The following is a 19,258-nucleotide window of genomic DNA, read 5'->3' as shown; positions in this document are numbered from 1 at the left end:
CATACTGTATGTACATAAACAAATTACACTGGCATTAAGTAAAATACCTCCAAACCTGTTTGACTACTAAACCCTTGCCTGTCACACGGTTGTTTACAAATAAATCCGCATCAGTTGTCAGCTACAGAAAAATTAGCCAAAGTTCAAATGTCAAGTTTGAGTCCACTGATTTATGGCTAAGTTTTAGGAGGAAGAAAAAAAGAACAGCTAAGTTCTGGGTTAAGCATTCATGAAGGTCCATTCTCTTCCACTGCATTCTACTTTGAGAAAACAGTCCAAAGTACAATTTTATGATATATCTTTATTGTTAGACTTCAACAAACAACCATGTGGAATAACCTCAAGGAGATTTATAAATATGGAATATCAACAAGTTATTGTTGTAAAATACCAGACTTCAAAGATGTTTAAATTACTGAAAAATTGAGCTGGTGTTTTTACCATCACCCAAGTGTAATAATTTATAACTTGGAATTTCTTCAAGCTCCAGATGTACATTAACATACATAGCAGCATCATATAACTTAACATTTTGACATATAACTGAGATCTCCATTTAAAAGAAAAAAGCAACAACAACCATGTTAACATTTTAAGCATTTTAAAAGGCATCAGCGCCGTTATTAATGCATCATCAGCAAAGCAACATTATGCAGCTCCACACTACCAAAGTGCCCATTGAGAAACTTCCCTCCTTCAGGAGTGTGAAAATGTGCCCGCAACACAAACACAAACAATAAATTAACAAAAAAATAACTTATGTATGTGCTGACAAGAAAACCAAAGGTCAATCTTCCCATGCGGGAATGTTTGCAAATAGGATTCCACTTAGACAATTTCATTAATAAGGACTGCATAAGTGTTTGGCTGAGGTGAAGTGATGGACATACTTTATATCTAACATGAAACAGCCACAGTGCATTTCATTTGATCAATGATGTCTGTAACGAAAAGTAACAAAAGCAAAAAGTTGGATAGGAGACATCTTAATCTGGTACATTTTGTTCGGTAAACCACTTGAGATATTTGCTCTGTAAAACACTGCAGACTGAACCCAAAATATGGAAAAAAATAAATACATTAAAATGTGCACAATCTTACTCTTTTGCATTAAATGTCCTAATCCAGTGACAATCCAACTAACCTTGAGACATGTTCATTTGGACAGCCAACAAAGTCATTCCTGAGAAATCTGTAGGAACAAATTAGTCACTAATGTCACAGTACAAAACGAACAAAATACTTGACAGTTTAATGAAATGCCTTCAACAGACATTTAAATTAGAGTTGCAGCTGAAGTGCCTTTCACCCCTTATCATATTTGTTTGGCTTCTCCGTGTGATTGAACAACCACAGAGTTCCTGCACTTCCAATCAGAACTGCAGCATAAATACAACAGTGCCGTGTCTCCAAAGGACTGGAAGACATACCTCTTGGCACAACACCATGGTGTGTACAAAAACCATACACCACATCCAGGTACGTAAATCAGTAGGATGCCAAGTAACTCCTACGAATAAATTACGATTGCGCCTTTAAAACGAAAAGACCATTGGCTAAGGCTTTCTCCTTGATAATCTCAGCTGTTCGTCTTTGATCAATCTCCAATAGTGCTTTCAGCAGGTCATTTAAACTTGCATCTTTTCCCACTTTCTCAAACCAGATGTTCAACAACTCGTGAATCTTATCATCATAAGAAAGTTGATCAGTTCTTTTGATAACATTTCCGTTGAGGCCAAGCTCCCGGAAGAATCTCTTGTAGTAATCGATGTCTACCTCCTCAAAATACTGAAAGGACTTCCTGAGAGACTCTTCACCTGCCACAAAAAAAAAAAAAAACAAACGTTACTCTTTCTTTCCAGTATCTTGACTTCATTGCTTGCTTTATCAGATCCAACCCTTGTTTCGATTTGCTTTATGTACAAAAAGTTGGAAGATTATCCTAAATTTGGGTAAAATAACTCACTGAATTAAGTAGAAAATTATTCTTCATGGCAATAATAAATGTATTTATGAGAAAGGGGCAGGAAGGGATAAACATAAAAGGAGCAAACTCATGAGTTGTTAGCATTACGATGTTCTGGGTTTGAAACAATGTCAAACAACTGCATTCCTGACAACAATTAGGCACAATTGAGTAACACAAATTAACTGTAAATACCATTTACAGGAAGCAGCTCCAGAAAAGGCTCCTCCTTCGCCTAAAACACCACATAAGACATTTAATATACAACTACAGTAAATCTGTTACATTATTGCATAGCTTACATCATGAAAATTCAAGCATTTGTTTGCCAAGCAAGTTGAAAAAGAGGTTTGCAACCATGTAATACAATGCTGTGATTAATACTTTTTCTTTATCTGGCAGGTGCCAGTGACTCATCAGTTAGCAGCGAACACACACACACACACACACACACACACACACACACACACACACACACACACACACACACACACACACCACACACACACACACACACACACACACACACGCACGCACGCACGCACACGCACACACCTCTTAGCAACACAATTACAGCCAAACATTGGAAAGAAAGATGTGAAGATAATAAAAGGGTGGAGAGTACAAACAGAAAGCACATTTTGGCTTGAATAGCTAGAGCAGTTGACAAAAACACTCCTGTCAAACAATTCAATCAACACCCCCTGCAAGAATATGTACTAAAGATTAACAGTAATTACTGCTTGGTGATCCAGATCAAATTGTTATTCCATTAAATAGTCAATTCAATATGGTTACACCGAGTAGATTAAAAAGTTTTAAAAAGTCACTCAACTCAAAACAATACATGGGCTAATGCACAGGTCTTTGCCAGTGTCAGATTGCGAGCACTGACGTCACAGTGCAAGCGTCCAGCAAAAGACAGAAAACTTCACATTTTTTTCACATTTCAAGCACATTACCAAATAGTTAAAACTGAAAATTGACATTTAAATGGAAAAAACAAGATTTCACTGAACCCTGAGAAAATGGTGGAAGAGAAAGACGCCATGAAGAGGTGAAAAGCAAAGCAGCGCGGTAAGAAGCATGAATGAAGAAGGGGTGAGTTTGCTGCTCTCACCCTCAAATTGGGCTCATTGGCGATCAGGCAGGCTCGGTGGGCAGAGGCGGGAATGGCAGGGGGTAGGCTGGTTAGATTTTGCTGGGAGTTATTGGCAGAGCTGTTGCAGCTTTCACACAATGCTTGACGCTCGTCCTCCACATTGGCTGAGCTTTGAACTCTCACCCGTGGCTGAGAAAAGATTAGACTGGAGCAACCCGGCCTTTGGGCTTCTTCGTTCTTCCTCCCCTGTGCGTGCTGCTATAGTTAAGCAATGTGTTAAAAGGTACTGGCTCCATAACCTTGTGCCAAAATATTTTGAAGCACATTGATTTAAGTATTTATCTGCATTCTTAATCATCCATAAAGTAATGACATAAAACTCACCTCAGCTTTCAATTCATTTGCTTCAGAACCTAAAGAGAAGACAAAGAATTACTCGTCACTCACCTTCCACTTTATTTAGTAAGACCAGCATTGAATTGAATTGTCCAAAGTAAGTGTTGGTTGTTTTTTAATTATTAAAAGGGAAGTAACGGGATTCACAAGTTTTAATCAATAATATTTAGAAACAAATGAGAATTGTGCACATTTTTTGGTTACACCTACCTCTGGCATGTTTCTTCTTATACCAGCAAATACCACCCACCAATACTATAACAATGATCAGCACAACTGGGACAATATAGACAGCGTCTGCAGGGAAGGAATGGGGGGGGCGGCAACAACAACCACAGTAGCTCAATAATAAATAGGATACTGTTTTGAATAAGTATTATGGTTCTGAATAATTGTTCTAATCAGAGTCAATAAGTTTATGAAAACATTTGGAAGCAAACAAAATCATCATTTCAGCACAATTATGTATGGCATGTTTGTCTATTTGCATGTTTGCACTTGTTTTCGTCTTAATATGGTTAATACCGGGTATTTATCCAATGAATACTATTGCTTTTCACTCTACCTGAGCCAGAGGAAGACTGCGATGGGATTTTCTTGCATTCACGGTTTGATGTAGCAGTACAGTTGCGGACAACCTCTTCATCTGTCCCACATCTATTTAGTAGCAGGCAAAAACAACACTTGAAGCAAGTCAATACAAATCACTGATTTGTCATGAATAAACACGACAAGGTCACCTTAAACACTTCTTACACATCTCACAAGCCTGATCAGGTACACAAAATTTTCCTTCTTTACAGTGACATTCTGTGTCCTGAGTGCGGCTACAAGACCGGACAACTTCTTGATCTGCAACAACCAAAAAAAAAAAAAAAAAAAAAAAAACAGTTTCTACCTTATTTGGAACATTTTCAGTGTATATTTTTCTTTCACCCATCCTCCAAGGAACAATACCTGAACGGCAATTTGTGCATGTGAAGCATTGGGGAAGGTGATTGGAATGTTCCATGTGCATTTCATCTGCACATTCCTCACACTGCCCCCTTTCACCTGGCGTAGTGCATGGCGACTTCAAATGGGTGCCTGAAACAAACAGTCACCGTTTTTCTGAGCATCAAAGGTAATTTAAAGCCCAAGTGTCATCACTATAAATATTCTAAAACAGATATTGTAATGAAAAGTACATAAGATTATTCACTTCAATGTCTATAAGAAAAAAATAAATGTGAGCGGAGAGCGCGTCATCCATGCGCAAAAAAACACGCGGTGCACCCTAACTATGGGAGACAAATGCGCCCCTTCTGACACGGAAGCTCTTTTCGAAAAGGAGAACACCACACAAACGAGTGAAGTTACCGCGGCAATATTACACTATTGTTTCGAGCCCTCGGGGCAATATTACACTATTGTTTCGAGCCATATTCAGATGATATGCAATCACGGCCAAACCGCATCTTGTCCGATCGACTTCCATGGCGGAGATGAGCCATCTCGGCTCATCGCAGCCGGCCAGTGTGGATTATGACGGAGCCGAGCCGTCCTGGTTTAGAGGGTTGTTCACAGACACCGCTGTACTAAGCAACACAGTCGAACCGGGGCGCTTTAAGCGCGCACGCCGCTGATTAACACGTTCTCGGCTGGGTTCTTCAGAGCCGCCCCCATCCGCAAAGCCCAACGCGCAGCCTTCGCAGAAACAGCGACCACCGAACGCGGCGCCTCAGCCGGTGTGGCTGATTTTTGGCGCAGTGGTTGCATATAATGGAGCCGAGCCGTGCTGCTTTTAGGGGGATGCTAAAGCCACCGCAGTACTTGTTGAACACTGTCGAGCCGGGGCGCATTACTGCCTACCTGTTATTTGGAACCCACGAAGCTCTCGTTCTCGGCACCCGTGCAATCCATTTTTCACAACGAACCGGGTCTCTTGCAATTTTATGAAGGGCAAATCAAATCTCCCGAGTGTTCAAGCAATGTCCAGCAATGCAACGAGCCGGCATTTTGGCTAACACGAAGGAACAAAGAGCTACCTTCCCGGAGGCAAAACGATTGGAAAGAAACGAGTCCACTTGGGGGCGGCGCTGTCCTTTACGTCACTTCCTGCTTCTTCTCGACAACAAATTCCTGAGAGGATTTTCATGGCGGGAGTTACAAAAATCTGTATACGTCAAAATCATGTTTTCTGGTGAAAAAACACATGGGCCCATATTGGCTGACGTTTTTTCATTAATAAGATACTCAAAATCATTCATTTCATGACAGGAGCCCTTTAAGCAAATATGTCAACAAGCCCCACGGTGCTGAGATGAAGGCGTTCTCATTCGTCAACCAACACAGTTTAGCTTGCAATTGCTTTACCAGCTGGGCAGTTTAGGCAGCAGATGTTGTTGTTCAAGTACTGCCCATCTCTGCAGTGAACTTCCCGCCGGTTCCTGATGCCTCCCAAGTCAAGGCCAGGCCGAGGAACAGTCGCAGGGGATGTGAAAAAACAGCTCAAACCACAAATAACCTGTGGGGAAAAAAAGAGCACCTTTTGGCCAAAGAAATAGGTATGTCCATGTGAAAATTAATCATGACCCTCTAAATGCAAGCCCACCCTAATACTATAAATACACGAAAAAGATACAGCAGTAACTGAAGATATTGACACTTCTGTAACAAAAATCAATGAAATGGGCATTTGGGTTTTGTTTGCGAGGCATGCTTGTTGCTGAGTTGGTGGCTCTCCCCGATGACTTTGAACGACAGAGTAGTTGCTGGACTAGCTGCTGGCAAACCCGTCCAGGAAGAACTCTCACAGAGTACATCATGTATAGACTGAGACAACCACAAACAAGCACAATCACACCTATGGGCAATTTAGAGTCTGTTTCGGAAACATTTTGACTTTGCTCAATTGTTTCGGCGAAAAAAAAAAACAACCATTCACAATACCAATCACAGTACAAAGTAGCTCAATAGTGAGTAGCACACAGTGAGATACTCTGCAATTCCCACTGCTAGATCTCTGTAAGTAATATAGGTAATTTAAACAGGTTTCAAAATATAAACTATGAAAATGAAACATTGATAATTAATCATGGGTGACAGCCATCAAATATTTTCAGAATCATCCATCAATTATTCAAATAAGAATATATTCAGTGTCACAAAACCATTTTTGTTACAGCTTATAAATGGAGTATTGATGCTTATTTGGTACTGTTTAATGAACGATGGAAAAAAAACAAGCAATATCATATAAGAGGAAGCGATTTACCCTTTTGAAAGAGAGCTAATTCTTCATTAACCCTAAGGGCTACTACTGTAGTTTCATATATGGGGTAATGATTTACTTTGCATTGAGTAATCGCTTACAGATCACCATTTTCAGTCAGAGATGATTATGCAGTAGTGACGCATCAGCTTTATTACACAACTGGAATTTCTTCAAAGGTTTGGAGGAAATGGTCATCTAAGGTTGTAGCTGATGCACAGCGTTGATGTCTGTACAGTATATTATTACTTAATAATCATCCCGAGTTTACCCTAGTTTGTTAAAAAAAAAAAAAAAAACTTCCAACTTGATATTGTATGCCTCATGCCAACCTGGTACCTTGTTAATGCAGAAAAAAGTACTTTAGAGGGCATTAATTATACTATTTTTCGGTCTGAAGTTTTAATTAGTTTTTTTTTTTTTTTTTTTTTGGCAAGGCCCTGGTGGATGTGCCCACCAAATGTTTCCAAGACCCTGCAAGTCACACTTTCTGCTCTGCTTAGTTGTTTTTCCAAAGGCGCGGTGGTTTCTTGCAAATCAAATTAGAGGCACAGAATCAGTCCCAGAGATGGCTGATTTTTTTTCACTGATCATATTTATAATTTTATTCCTTCTTATTCCCATTAAGTCATGTTAATATCCTTGAATATTGCAACTCATTATAAAGTTATTCATCTTTCTTCCACAGACAAACAAATCCACCCTTAAAGTTACTGAAAAATAAGCAATATCACATTACCTTTAAAGAAATTACTCCCAACAGTCATTGGATTGTGTATTTAAATTCAGAAACTGAACATTTCTCTTCTGTGGAAACCATTCATCCACTTATCAGCGCTTACCCTATTCAGGATGTGCTGGAACCACATCACATAGTGTACAGTGTACACAGTAAAGCCTTGCTCACCTCTGGAAAGGTGGAGACGAGCATCAGTCTGATCATTTCTCGTGTCCCCGGGGAACGCTAACCATGACCCACTAGTTCACATATGTCAAATTCAAGTGGGAGGAAACTAGGCTTTACACGATCCGGATTTTTGGGGGCTGACAACTGAGTTAAAAAAACAAAAACAAAAACAATAACTGATCTGATCATAAGATGAGTCAAATTCATTTACGGTTTATACTTTAGAAATTAATTTTTCAAAAAATATTTATTTACAACAAATAATGTGGCAGCATGGTGGCCCAGCTGTAAAGCGTTGGCCTTAGAGTTCTGAGGACCATGGTTCAATTCTGCCCCTGCTCGCGTAGAGTTTGCATGTTTTCCCGGTGCCTGTGTGGGTTTCCTCTGGGTACTCCGGTTTCCTCTCACCACCTAAAAACATGCATTATTCGGACACTCTAAATTGCCCCGAGGTGTGATTGTGAGTGGGACTCTTGACTGTCTCCATGTGCCCTGCGATTGGCGGGCAACGAGTTCAGGGTGTACCAAATCCTGCTCGTTGACAGCTGGGGTAGGCTCCAGCACTCCCACAACTCTTGTGAGGATAAGTTGCTAAGAAAATGGATGGATGGATGGATGCAAGTGAGGCACAGTGACAGACAGAACAAATGAATTGTCTTCTATTAGATGGCAGTAAGTACATACAGCAATTAATACATTGCCTTTTTGTGACATTTGTTTGTTGATGTGCAGTCAGATTTGAAACTTTTTTTTAACCCTGTACTTACTTCAAAAAAGGTTGGAATTTGCAGTCTAGTCAGATCATGTGTTCAACAGAAAGGGAGCATGATTACATACAATCACAGGCGCTGGCGCTACTTTGCTAGGCTACATAACATTTTGTTGCCTGCTATCGAGCTGTATCGTATTAAAATGAAGTAAAAATACTTCAAGCAAGCCTTACACAAGCATCCTACACACACACCGCTCCCCCCATTTTCTTCTTACTATACAGTTGGCGGTGAAACAGTGGAACAGCTGGAAAGCATTGGCCTCACATTTCCGAGGTCCCGGGTTCAATCCCGGACCTGTGTAGAGTTTGCATGTTCTCCTTGTGCCTGCGTGGGTTTTCTCCGGGAACTCCGGTTTCCTCCAACATCCCCAAACCAAGATTGATTGCCAATTGGTGTGACTGTGAATGCGGCTGTTTGTTTCTATGTGCCCTACGATGGGCTGACAACCACTTCAGGGTGTACCCTGCTGCCTGCCCGTTGACAGGTGGGATAGGCTCCAGCACTCCCCGCGACCCTCGTGAGGATAAGCGGCCAAGAAAATGGATGGATGGAATACAGTTAGTGAAATCTACTCGTGTTTCCATCCCCACAGTAACGAGTGTATCCGGTCGCATTCGAGTTGACAAGATAAATCCCATTGATCGTAAACAATGGGATGCGGTGGAATTGAAATAGGATTTATTGCAGGTTGCTGATAGTGTACTGGTACACACACCTGCCTTTGGTGTGAGCAGCGTGGGATCAATTCGTTTTTAGCTAGAAAGTTAATCTAACCAGATGACCACCGCCCCCATTAATTCAATTAGGGGAAAAAAAAGTTTCACACCCTGGCGCTTGCGCTGCGAACCTCACAACAAATACAGTATGGACAAGAAAGAGAGATGACGTAACAGACGTGTGCGGACACGCAAAAGAAAATTCGCGACATAGCAGCTCTTTTCCCCCCAAACTTTGGAGGAGCGGAGTCTTCACGAGGAGTCGAATGAATGAGTTTCGGAAAGCGGTGAGGAATTTCGATGATATGTAATTCATTCAAACGGGTACAGTGACGAGTACACGCGGTGTAACATTCTGCCATAAGTGTACACTAAAAGTGGTGTTATGCTGGTATTCAAAAGAAAAACATGTCAAACTTACAATAAAAAGCGGGATCTTGTACATTCTTCGAGAAAAAACGTTTAACAGTTAATCCAGCAAGAGACAGCGACCTAACTTATATGAAAACTTTAAGATTAAGGAAGTCGACTGCAGGTGGGACTAAAATAGACTCGCTTGATGACGTCGGCAGCTGGGCGCGGCAAAAAACAAGTGGACAGACTGCGCGCTCAAGCGTGAAGGGGCGAGCAAAACGTAATAAATTAGTATGCCTCAATATGTCAGTTCAAAAATATATCGTTTTTTTTTGGGGGGGGCGGAAATGGGGACATCTGTTGAGTAACAAAAAAAAAAAAAAACCCACAACCAAAAATCGGACTACTTTTATGTCATGAAAATTCTAAACAGTAGTGCACGTACACTCTGCTGCAAGGAAACCGTGAAGCCATGTTCTTTCTGCTGCTGACTGAACATTTGGTAATTTGACATTTTGCAACGGTGTGCCAAAATTAGGAGGCATATGAAACAGCCCAGCAGAACGGTGGAGGAGCTGAAGCTGTTGGCCTCACAGTTCTGATGTCCAGGGTTCGATCATGGCCCCGTCCGTCTGTGTGGAGTTTGGATATTCTGCCCATGCCTGTGTGGGTTTTCTCCAGGCACCCCGGTTTCTTTCCACATCCCAAAAACATGCAAAATTAATTGGACACTTTAAATTGCCCTCTGGTGTGATTGTGAGTGCAGCTGTTTGTCTCTGTGTGCCCTGCCTGTTGACAAAATGGATGGATGGATGGATGGATGGATGACGCAGCCCAAGACCTACATGGAAATCTTTGGGAACCATACCATAAGCACAACTGGAAATCAACCATTTTGAATTTACTTTCCAATTCTGACCTAGTTTCGCCTTTTACAGTCCTCATAGCTTAACCAACTCCTCCTACAAATTTTATCAGATTTACTGCAAACTTTTTGTCTCATCCAATGATGATGCAGTTGAAAAATGTTAAAAATTATGTAAAAAATACTATGTTTCACTAGTCACATCCCAGCACGTACACAAAAGTCGAAAGTGACATAATAAAACTGTTCTCTCATAAAATGGATACAGATCCTCCTTTCTGCTTGATGTGACAGCCAAATAGGACAAAAGAGGAAAAAAAATAAGAAAAACCTTTCATTTCATGTCATGTTTTGTTGTTAACGTGACTGCTGATGATAAGATGATAAGAGTCCAGGGCAGAAGGCATGTATAAACAATTATTCACTCATAGTTATAGCGCAACCAACTGGTAAACTTGCCACACAGATCAAAAGTTCTTGCAGATATTGCTAAACTGTATCTACAAGTGTGTAACTTTCCCCCATTACCACAATTTCTCGTGTGTAATGTGTCCTAAAATATTATGCCCACCCCCAAAGTTGACCTTAAAAAAATCCAGAAAACCCTTCTATCAATGTATAACGCGCACCACCAATTTGCTGCTATCCACATTCTCCAAAAATTAGGAATTTTCCGTATTTCTTTTTTGCTAGGTTTGTATTTTTATTCCCCTCCTTGACCCATCACCCTATCGTGGTGGAGGGGTTTGTGTGTCCCGATGATCCTAGTACCCAAGTTTTCTGGGGCTTCATGCCCCTGGTAGGGTCACCCTTGGCAAAAAGGCCTGAGGTGAGAGACCAGACAAAGTACGACTCCAAAACCCCTATTATGAGTACAAAAATTGGATCTTGGTTTCCCTTGCCCCGACGCGGTTCACCGGGGCCCCCTCTGGAGCCTGGCCTGGAGGTGGGGCTCAAAGGCAAGCGCCTCGTGGCCGGACCTGCACCCATGGGGCTCATCCGGGCATAGCCCGAAAGGGTAATATGGGTCCCCCTTCCCATGGGCTATCCACCTGTGAGAAGGGCCATAGGGGTCGGGTACAAAGTGAGTTGGGCAGTGGCCAAGGCAAAGGTGGCGATCCGATCCCCGGCTACAGAAACTAGCTCTATGGACATGGAATGTCACCTCTTTGGCATGGAAGGAGCCCAAGTTGGTGCGGAGAGTCGCGACGTTCTGACAGATATAATTGGACTTGCCTCTACATACCGCTTGGGCTCTGACAACACTCCTGTTGAGAGGGGTTAGACTTTGTTCCACTCTGGAGTTGCCCGCGGGGAGAGACGCCGAGCAAGTGTAGGTATACTTATTGCCCCCCAGTACGCCTGTATGTTGGGGTTTACCCCGGTGGATGAGAGGACAGCCTCCCTCCGCCTGTAGGTAGCGGGACAGGTCCTGACTGTTGTTTGTGCTTATTCACCAAACAGCATTTCCGAGTACCCACCCTTTTTGGAGCCCTCAGTGGGTGAGTTGGAGAGCACCCCCTCTGGCAACGGCATCCATCTGCTGGGGGACTTCAATGCCCACGTTGGCAATGACAGTGAGACCTTGAAGGGTGTGATTGGGAAGAACGGCCCCCCGATCAATAATCCAGCAGTGTTCTCTTACTGGACTTCTGTGCTCATCACGGATTGTCCATTACTAACACAATGTTCAGGCATAAGGGTGTTCACATGTTCACCTGGCACCAGGACACCCAAGGTCACAGTTCGATGATGGATATTGTGGTCGTGTCATCTGACTTGCGACCGCATGTCTTGGACACTCAGGTGAAGAGAGAGGCGGAGTTGTCAACTGATGACCACATGGTGGTGAGTTGGCTCTGATGGTGGGGGTAGATGCCAGTCTGACGTGGCAGGCCGAAACGTATTGTGAGGATTCTCCTGGGAACGGCTGGCAGATTCCCCTGTCAGAAGGAATTTCAACTCCCACCTCCGAATAAACTTTGCTCACGTCCCAGAGGAGGCGGGGGACATTGTGTCCGAGTGGACGATGTTCCGTGCCTCCATTGATAAGGCAGCCGACTGGAGCTGTGGCCTTAAGGTGGTCGGTGCCTGTCGTGGCAGCAACACACGAACACGTTGGTGGACACCAACAGTGAGGGATGCTGTCAGGCTGAAGAAGATGTGATTTTCTTTTCATTTTTAATCTATACCTGAATATAATGCATTTTATTGACTTCATATTTTGTGCATAATATATGAGGTTAGGATGCCAACAGGATGCATACCTGCTGAGGTGATCTGGGTATATCCCACTGGGAGAAGGCCCCGGGGACGATCCAAGACATGTTGGTGAGATTATTTCTCTTGGTTGTCCTGGAAATGCCAGGGGATTGCCCCGGAAGAGCTGGACAAAGTGGCTGGGGTGAGGAAAGTCTGATCTTCAATGCTTAAGCTTCTGCCTCCATGACCTGATACCGGATAAGAAAATGGATGGTAGTTGGACATAATGAACGTACAGTAATCGATTAAGAGCTTGACCACATCAAACCAATCCAACAGAATCAAATTAATCAACTCTATTCATACCAGGGTGGCACAGTGGAGAGCAGTGGCCTCAAACTGGCAACTTGCGGGACATTTGTGGCCCAAGAGGTAATATTTTGTGACCCTTACCTTCATATGAAAGTTGAATGTTTGTGCGGCCCTCGAGTTTTACATGACTAGTACTTTTACAGTGTTGTGTGCAAAGCCAACCAATCATGGAGGGGTATATGGTTCTCGGGCACATGCAAGCAGAAAAATATTTTTCTGAGTGAAAATTACAGCAGCATTGCGATGTAGCGTTTTACTAGTAGTTTTGTAGACAACTTGTTTACACAAGCATATTTGTTTATCTTTTTTCATTTCTTCATTCTCCAGCCACTTATCCTCACCAGGGTCACAGTTGTGCGAGCAGCAATCCCAGGTATTATCGAGCAATAAGTGGGGTACACTCTAAACTGGTTGCCACCCAATCACAGGACACATAGAGACAGACAACAATCGCACTCACAATCACACCGAAGGCCAATTTAAAGACCCTGATTAATGCATATTTTTGGGGATGTTGGAGGAAACTGGAATGCGCGGAAAAACCCACGCAGGCAAGGGGAAAACATGTAAAGTCCACGCAGGCGGGGCCGGGATTTAACCTCAGAACTGTGAGGCCAACTGTCTAAACAGTTGCACCAACGTGCTACCTCCTAGTTTATCTTCTTCTTAATGTGTTAAAACTTTTTTTTTTTTAAAGATGCTTGAGAGGATTAAATTTTCTTGTAAATTTCTCATTGAAATTGCGTCGACACTGCGGCCCACCCTCAGCCGGACGCTGCCTCCAGTGGCTCCCAAGGTACATTGAGTTTGAGACCCCTGCTGTAGGGGATTGGCCTCACAGTTCTGAGGATCGGTGTTCAGATCTAGGTCCTCTCTGTGTGGAATTAGTATGTTTTCACCGTGCCTGCATGGGTTTCCCCGGGGACTCCGGTTTCCTCCAATATCCCAAAAACATGCAGAGAGTGAGATTCTAAATTGCTCCTAAGTGTACAGTAATTGTGAGTGTGACTGTTGTCTGTCTCCATGTGCTCTGCGATTGGCTGGCAACCAGTTAAGGGTGAACCGCGCCTCCTGCCCGACGACAGCGAGGATCGGCTCCACCACTCTTGCGACCCTCGTGAGGATAAGCAACTCAGAATATGGATGGACAGATGACCCTTGTACCTAATGATGATAAGCAGTAGCAGAAAATGGAAGGCCAGACATTATAGGAACACTTTTTTGGCTCAATTGATGTTTGATTATATGATGAAATTGTATCTCATTCGGTATTACTGCATTCCCTCTTAACATATGGCAATGAGGTCAGTATAAAATAGATCATTCATGACACATTAAAAAAATCTGATGAATTTTATATAGAATATTTGAATGTAACGCCTGGTATCTTTTTGTCTTCAATTTTTTTGGATTCAGAATGTTCCATCTTGTCTTTAACCTTTTGAACCAATAACTTTACACAATAGTCAACAAATATTTCATTGATACAGGCATCCATTTTCTGATATTTCAAAGTTGCAAATTGCTATTCACATGGTGAGTCAATTTGAAGTTCAAAATTACAGTCGATAGCATACTGTCAAATGCTTATACACTGAATTCATACTGAACCAACAGTCATTAACTGCATGTCAGTTTTGAAAAACATCATCCTCACGTGCCAGTTAACATTATCTAAGGAGCGGTTGTCTGCAGCTCGCAGATATGCGACAAAAAAGGAAAGGGTGGGCTCAAAAGAGCGTATTTTACACTTTATGGAAGGGCGGGCCGTGGTTATTGATTGACATTCATAACTACATCAGAATTAACTTAATACAAGGTTTTATCATGCTTTCAGTGAACAGTGTAAACATGAGTAGAAATGTATCAATAATTACTAGGCTGGAGTTGTATGACTGAAGGTTTTTACAAGCTGTTTAGCAACTTGAGACAGTAAACTTGTTCACGCAGATACCACAAGACCACAATTGCACTGCAGTTCATTTATCACTAAAATCACATTTCACCAGAACCCCCACTTCCATCCCTTTCACTGTCTCCATCATTTTTTCTTCACCATTTATTCCTATTTGCAACAATAGATACAGCCAATACGTCTGAGCCCCATTTTCCAAGATAGGAAGTAAGTTTTCATTCAGATGAATGCCACTGAATTTTGCTTATCTGTCGCACTAAGGTCAATAAGTTGTAAAAATAAGAATATGTCATCATGTTTTTCTCATGTTAAACTATTATATATTCAAACATGCTGGAAAAATATAATGATATGGAGTAAAGTGGAAACAGGGTAAGAAATCTTGCCTGGAGCACTTTTGCCATCTAAATTCATACTGGTATGTGAAATTTATGAATGTTGTTCCCTTGGATCCAGAAGAAGCTCTGGATCTGGATGAAAACATTACCTTCTTCTAACATAATGGACATGTGGCAAAAATATAATGTGATCTGATGGAATTTCACAGACACGGACACGCACATATACTGCATTTGAGCCACTTAGCCTCACGAGGGTGGTGGGCACACACTGTACTGGTTGCCACCCAATCGCAGGGCACATGGAGAAAGACAACAGTCGCACTCACAATCACACGTACGAGTGTCGGGGTGCGGCTTTTTGGGGAATAAATGTCGTACATTTAAGTAAACGGCATCTGATAAATAAGATTTGAAACAGAGTTTGACATATTTGGTTTAGTTCTCTTAAGATCGCAAAGCTTTATGTGTGTGTGGTCAACACCAAGGGACGTTACTGGAATGTGAAAGGGAACAACAGCTAATTAGAATGCGACCTCAAGATTGTGTTGTTGCCTCACACAAATGGAGGAGCAAACAATTTTGTTCAGGACAGTTCAGTGTTGTAAAACCAACCAGTCACCAGAATGTTTTTACCAGCTAAGTAAACAAATAGCCTACTCTTCTATTTTAGCTGTGTCACTACTAAAAACGGCCACCATTTTCTTTCCATTTTGCTGTGTCAGATTTTGGGAATGGGAATTTTGCGGTGGTCCACCAAGTTTGCATTTTCTCATCGTTTCGCGCAAGATAAGACCTGTTTTTTTCAGATTATGTTGTTGGTTTAGCACCTGTTGGTGAAAATTTCAATGGATAGGTTTCCGGTGATGTCACCACAGTCCCAGGATTCTCTTTTTCTATAACGTCATAACTCTTAGACCAATCGGATAAATTAACGATACAAAAAAAAATCACGCTTCACCTATCACCTGTGTTCTCTGACCTATATGACACACAAGATGGCGGCTGTCACAAGGCATGACGGGTAATTGGAAACCCATCTATTCAGTTGAGATGTTCTGTAATTTTGACAAAGATTAACGTGACCTCAATTTCAGGGTTAAAAATCACACCTTAATAGTATTCGTACACAATACAAAAACTATGTCACTTTGATTCAATGTTAATTCGTAATCCTGACAATACACTTGCTCTCAGTTTCATTCAGATGACTCAAGTGGATGCCGCCAATAAAAAAATCGAAAAATGGCCTTTTTAAACATTACAATTCAAAGACTGGCATACAGGCATTTTTTGTCCCACAAAGTCAAGGTTTCAGTCAGAAATTTCCAAATGAGATCTGGACAAGAAATGTTGGGACAATTTGTGACGTAAGAAGTGACATGACATCCTTAATCCTGATCCAATTCTTCCAAACTAGGGCTCATGATTTTAATGTATCACATATCCATCAAATTATATTAACGACTTTGATATTCAGGTATGTTGGAGTTTTTATTAACTCATCTATTTGTTCTTCTACTTATCATCCTTGTCCGAGAGGAGCTTTCCCATTGTCTCATCATGAACTCCAACAAGTTCAAAGTATAATGGCATATCTTTGTTTTTTATACTATAAATACAAAAATATTAGTAGGTCTATCAATTTTTTTGCAGACGAGAAACTGAAGGCTGATACTGTATATTTCAATTCAGCCTCACTCCTCGGGCTGTGATGTTCAAGTCAGAAAGATTTCTTTACTTTTGCCAGGAAGAGACCAGTTTCAAGTACCTTTGATTAGATAGATCCAAAATCTCAATGGCCTAGGTGGTGTAACACAGTTGCACAAAGTAGTTGAAAAAATTACACATTTTCGGAAACCAAAGAGCTCTCATACCACTGATAACTGTGTCATTATCATGTTGAGCAGAACAGGAAACTGGCGAGATGAATCAGCTTGATGTAAGATGTGTCCGAAATACAATAACAGCCATAGTTAAACTGTTAACTGACAGCATTTAACTGAAAATAATGATTTGTATTTGGCTTCACATTTGTGACTATGTCCAATATTTTGTGTGGGCACCATTATTTTCTAGCACTTCTTTAATCTGCTTGGGCATTCAGGACAAAAAGAACTGCTCAGGTTGCAACAAAAGTCTTCTTCCACCCCTCCTCGATGACATCATGAAATCGGGGTAGGTTTGACACCCTGTGGGGTCATGGGATGAGGTAGCAATGCCCCCCTAACACTGTGTTTGGCTCCCCAAATCCTTAGTTCAAGGCAGGCCCAAAAATTTAAAAACATATTTTACAAGTTGCTCTGTGACTGGTATTATTTGGCAAAATCCCCTCACTTATGTGCTTCAGGAAAACAAAACCATATATTCCCATAAACACTCTTTTAAATGTCATGGAAAACATTCCTTGAATAGTTTAAGCTATTATTGTCATGGTCTGTACCCTGCACGTCTTTTGGTAGATCTTGTGTGGTGTTTGGCCCCCTTCTTGCACTCTCTCTCTCTGTCTCTTCTCCCCAGGAACCAGGGCCAGCTGGGCCGTGTACCTGCAATCAAACAGGATTCAAAATTGGCTGCATTTAAGCCTACCAAATCCAGGATTCCACCGCTAGAGTATTAATGTTCATCGGTGGTACACTGGCTTTTTCTTCACATGTAAGCGAAGATACTCCGCGGAATTGAACTTACCTCCGTGTTCTTTTTGCTGCTCCCATGCTCCCGCCCTTGCTGTTCTCTCCAGCCACATCGCCTAGCTCTTCCACCTGGTCACGCCACCACTCGTTTATTTTTTATTTACATTTGTTCTCAAACTGTTTAACCGTTTAAAATGTTTAATAATATGTAAGAATACCAGACGACATAGGGACATTTTCTACCGCTTAATCGAGGTCAGGTTGCAGGTGCAGAAACTTTAGCAGGGACGCCCAGACTTCTCTCTCTCAAGGAACTTCATCCAGCACTTCCAAGGAGATCCTGAGGTGTTCCCAGGCCAGCCCTGACAGTCACTCTAGCGTGTCCTGGGGCATCCCTGGGGTCTCCTCCTGGTGGCATCTGAATCATATGCTCCAGCCACCTTATCTAGCTCCTCTCAATGTGGAGGAATAGCAGCTCTACTGAGATAATCCCAGATGAGCTTGTCTGTAGGGGGGACAGCCCATACACCCTGCGAAGGAAACTCATTTCATTTCATTTTATTTCACCGTGGACAACTCAAGAGTGTAAGAGAGTCCAACCCCTCTCAAGAGATCTGGCACCAAAGCCCAAGCAGTGTATGGAGGCGTGTCCAACTATATCTAATTGGAACTTCTCGACCTCACACACCAGCTTGGGTCATTCAATGCCAGAGTAATGACATTTGATGCCCCTGGAGCCAGCTTCGGTATCCGGGGATGGGATTGCCAAGATCCCTGTCTTCAGCCGCTCCCCACCTCGTACTGTACCCAACCTCTAAGGCCCCTCCCACTGCTTGGCCATCCCCCATGGGTGCAGAGCTGGCCACCAGACACTCACCTTCAAGCCCCATCTACATCCCTTTCTCCAGAGGGGGACCCCGGTGATCTGAGTCCGGGCAAGGGGAACCTTGATCCACTTGTATTTTTAATCATAGGAATCTATTAGCCGTGCCTTAATTGGTCCTTCACCTTGGACCACTTTGCTTCAGGTGACCCTACCAGGGACATGAAACCCCAGACCACCTAGCTCTTAGGATCATTGGGACCCACAAACCCCTCCACCATGATAAGGTGACTGATTCTAGGAGGGACTGCAAAATCCATTGCATTACATTCTGTCAACCAAACCAAATTAATGGATCACCGTGGTAGAATCTTAACGCTCTATTTGCACTTCGTCTCTTTCAGTTTGCAGCTGATAACGATTTAACCTAACATGGTGGCCACTGTACAATGATTATTTATTCAGTTTTTTTTATTATTATTATTCCAGGAACATAATATTCATCAGAGTACTGTGCTTTTGACTAGGATTCATTCATTGGGGTTGTGTTGCAAATTGCCTGTTCTTTTAACTGTTGACTGTTGCATTTTCATAATGGAAGGTGAAATTAAATCACAATAATCATTGTTTTCAAACTGGAAAG

General features: G+C 42.1%; 1 protein-coding gene and 1 long non-coding RNA gene across 6 annotated transcripts; one reads left to right on the top strand and one right to left on the bottom strand.

The window, feature by feature from the left end:
• Positions 1-281: 281 nt before the first annotated feature.
• Positions 282-9,691, bottom strand: hdr (hematopoietic death receptor). 4 transcript variants are annotated; one of them, XM_061817335.1, is made up of 10 exons: positions 9,535-9,691; positions 5,820-5,970; positions 4,422-4,550; positions 4,205-4,316; positions 4,030-4,121; positions 3,675-3,761; positions 3,453-3,481; positions 3,087-3,326; positions 2,162-2,201; positions 282-1,817 (listed from the first exon to the last, which is right to left on the bottom strand). In XM_061817335.1, exons 1-10 carry the CDS (start codon positions 9,556-9,558, stop codon positions 1,522-1,524), a joined length of 1,200 nt encoding a protein of 399 aa, XP_061673319.1. In that variant the 5' UTR covers positions 9,559-9,691; the 3' UTR covers positions 282-1,521. The 4 variants fall into 4 exon arrangements, with proteins under 4 accessions (XP_061673319.1, XP_061673323.1, XP_061673320.1 ...); XM_061817339.1 differs by having other exon boundaries at positions 3,252-3,326; XM_061817336.1 differs by having other exon boundaries at positions 3,087-3,323.
• LOC133499379 (uncharacterized) lies at positions 8,939-19,225 on the top strand. 2 transcript variants are annotated; one of them, XR_009794638.1, is made up of 4 exons: positions 12,357-12,495; positions 12,580-12,966; positions 17,239-17,337; positions 17,680-19,225. It is a non-coding gene; the product is annotated as an uncharacterized LOC133499379 (long non-coding RNA). The 2 variants fall into 2 exon arrangements; XR_009794637.1 differs by lacking the exons at positions 12,357-12,495; positions 12,580-12,966 and adding an exon at positions 8,939-9,400.
• The last annotated feature ends 33 nt before the right edge of the window (positions 19,226-19,258 follow it).

This window comes from Syngnathoides biaculeatus, chromosome 4, assembly GCF_019802595.1.
Source record: "Syngnathoides biaculeatus isolate LvHL_M chromosome 4, ASM1980259v1, whole genome shotgun sequence".
In the NCBI taxonomy this organism is placed as follows: Eukaryota; Metazoa; Chordata; class Actinopteri; order Syngnathiformes; family Syngnathidae; genus Syngnathoides; species Syngnathoides biaculeatus.
Note: the sequence above shows the minus strand (reverse complement) of the source record. Positions and strands in the feature narration are given on the sequence as shown.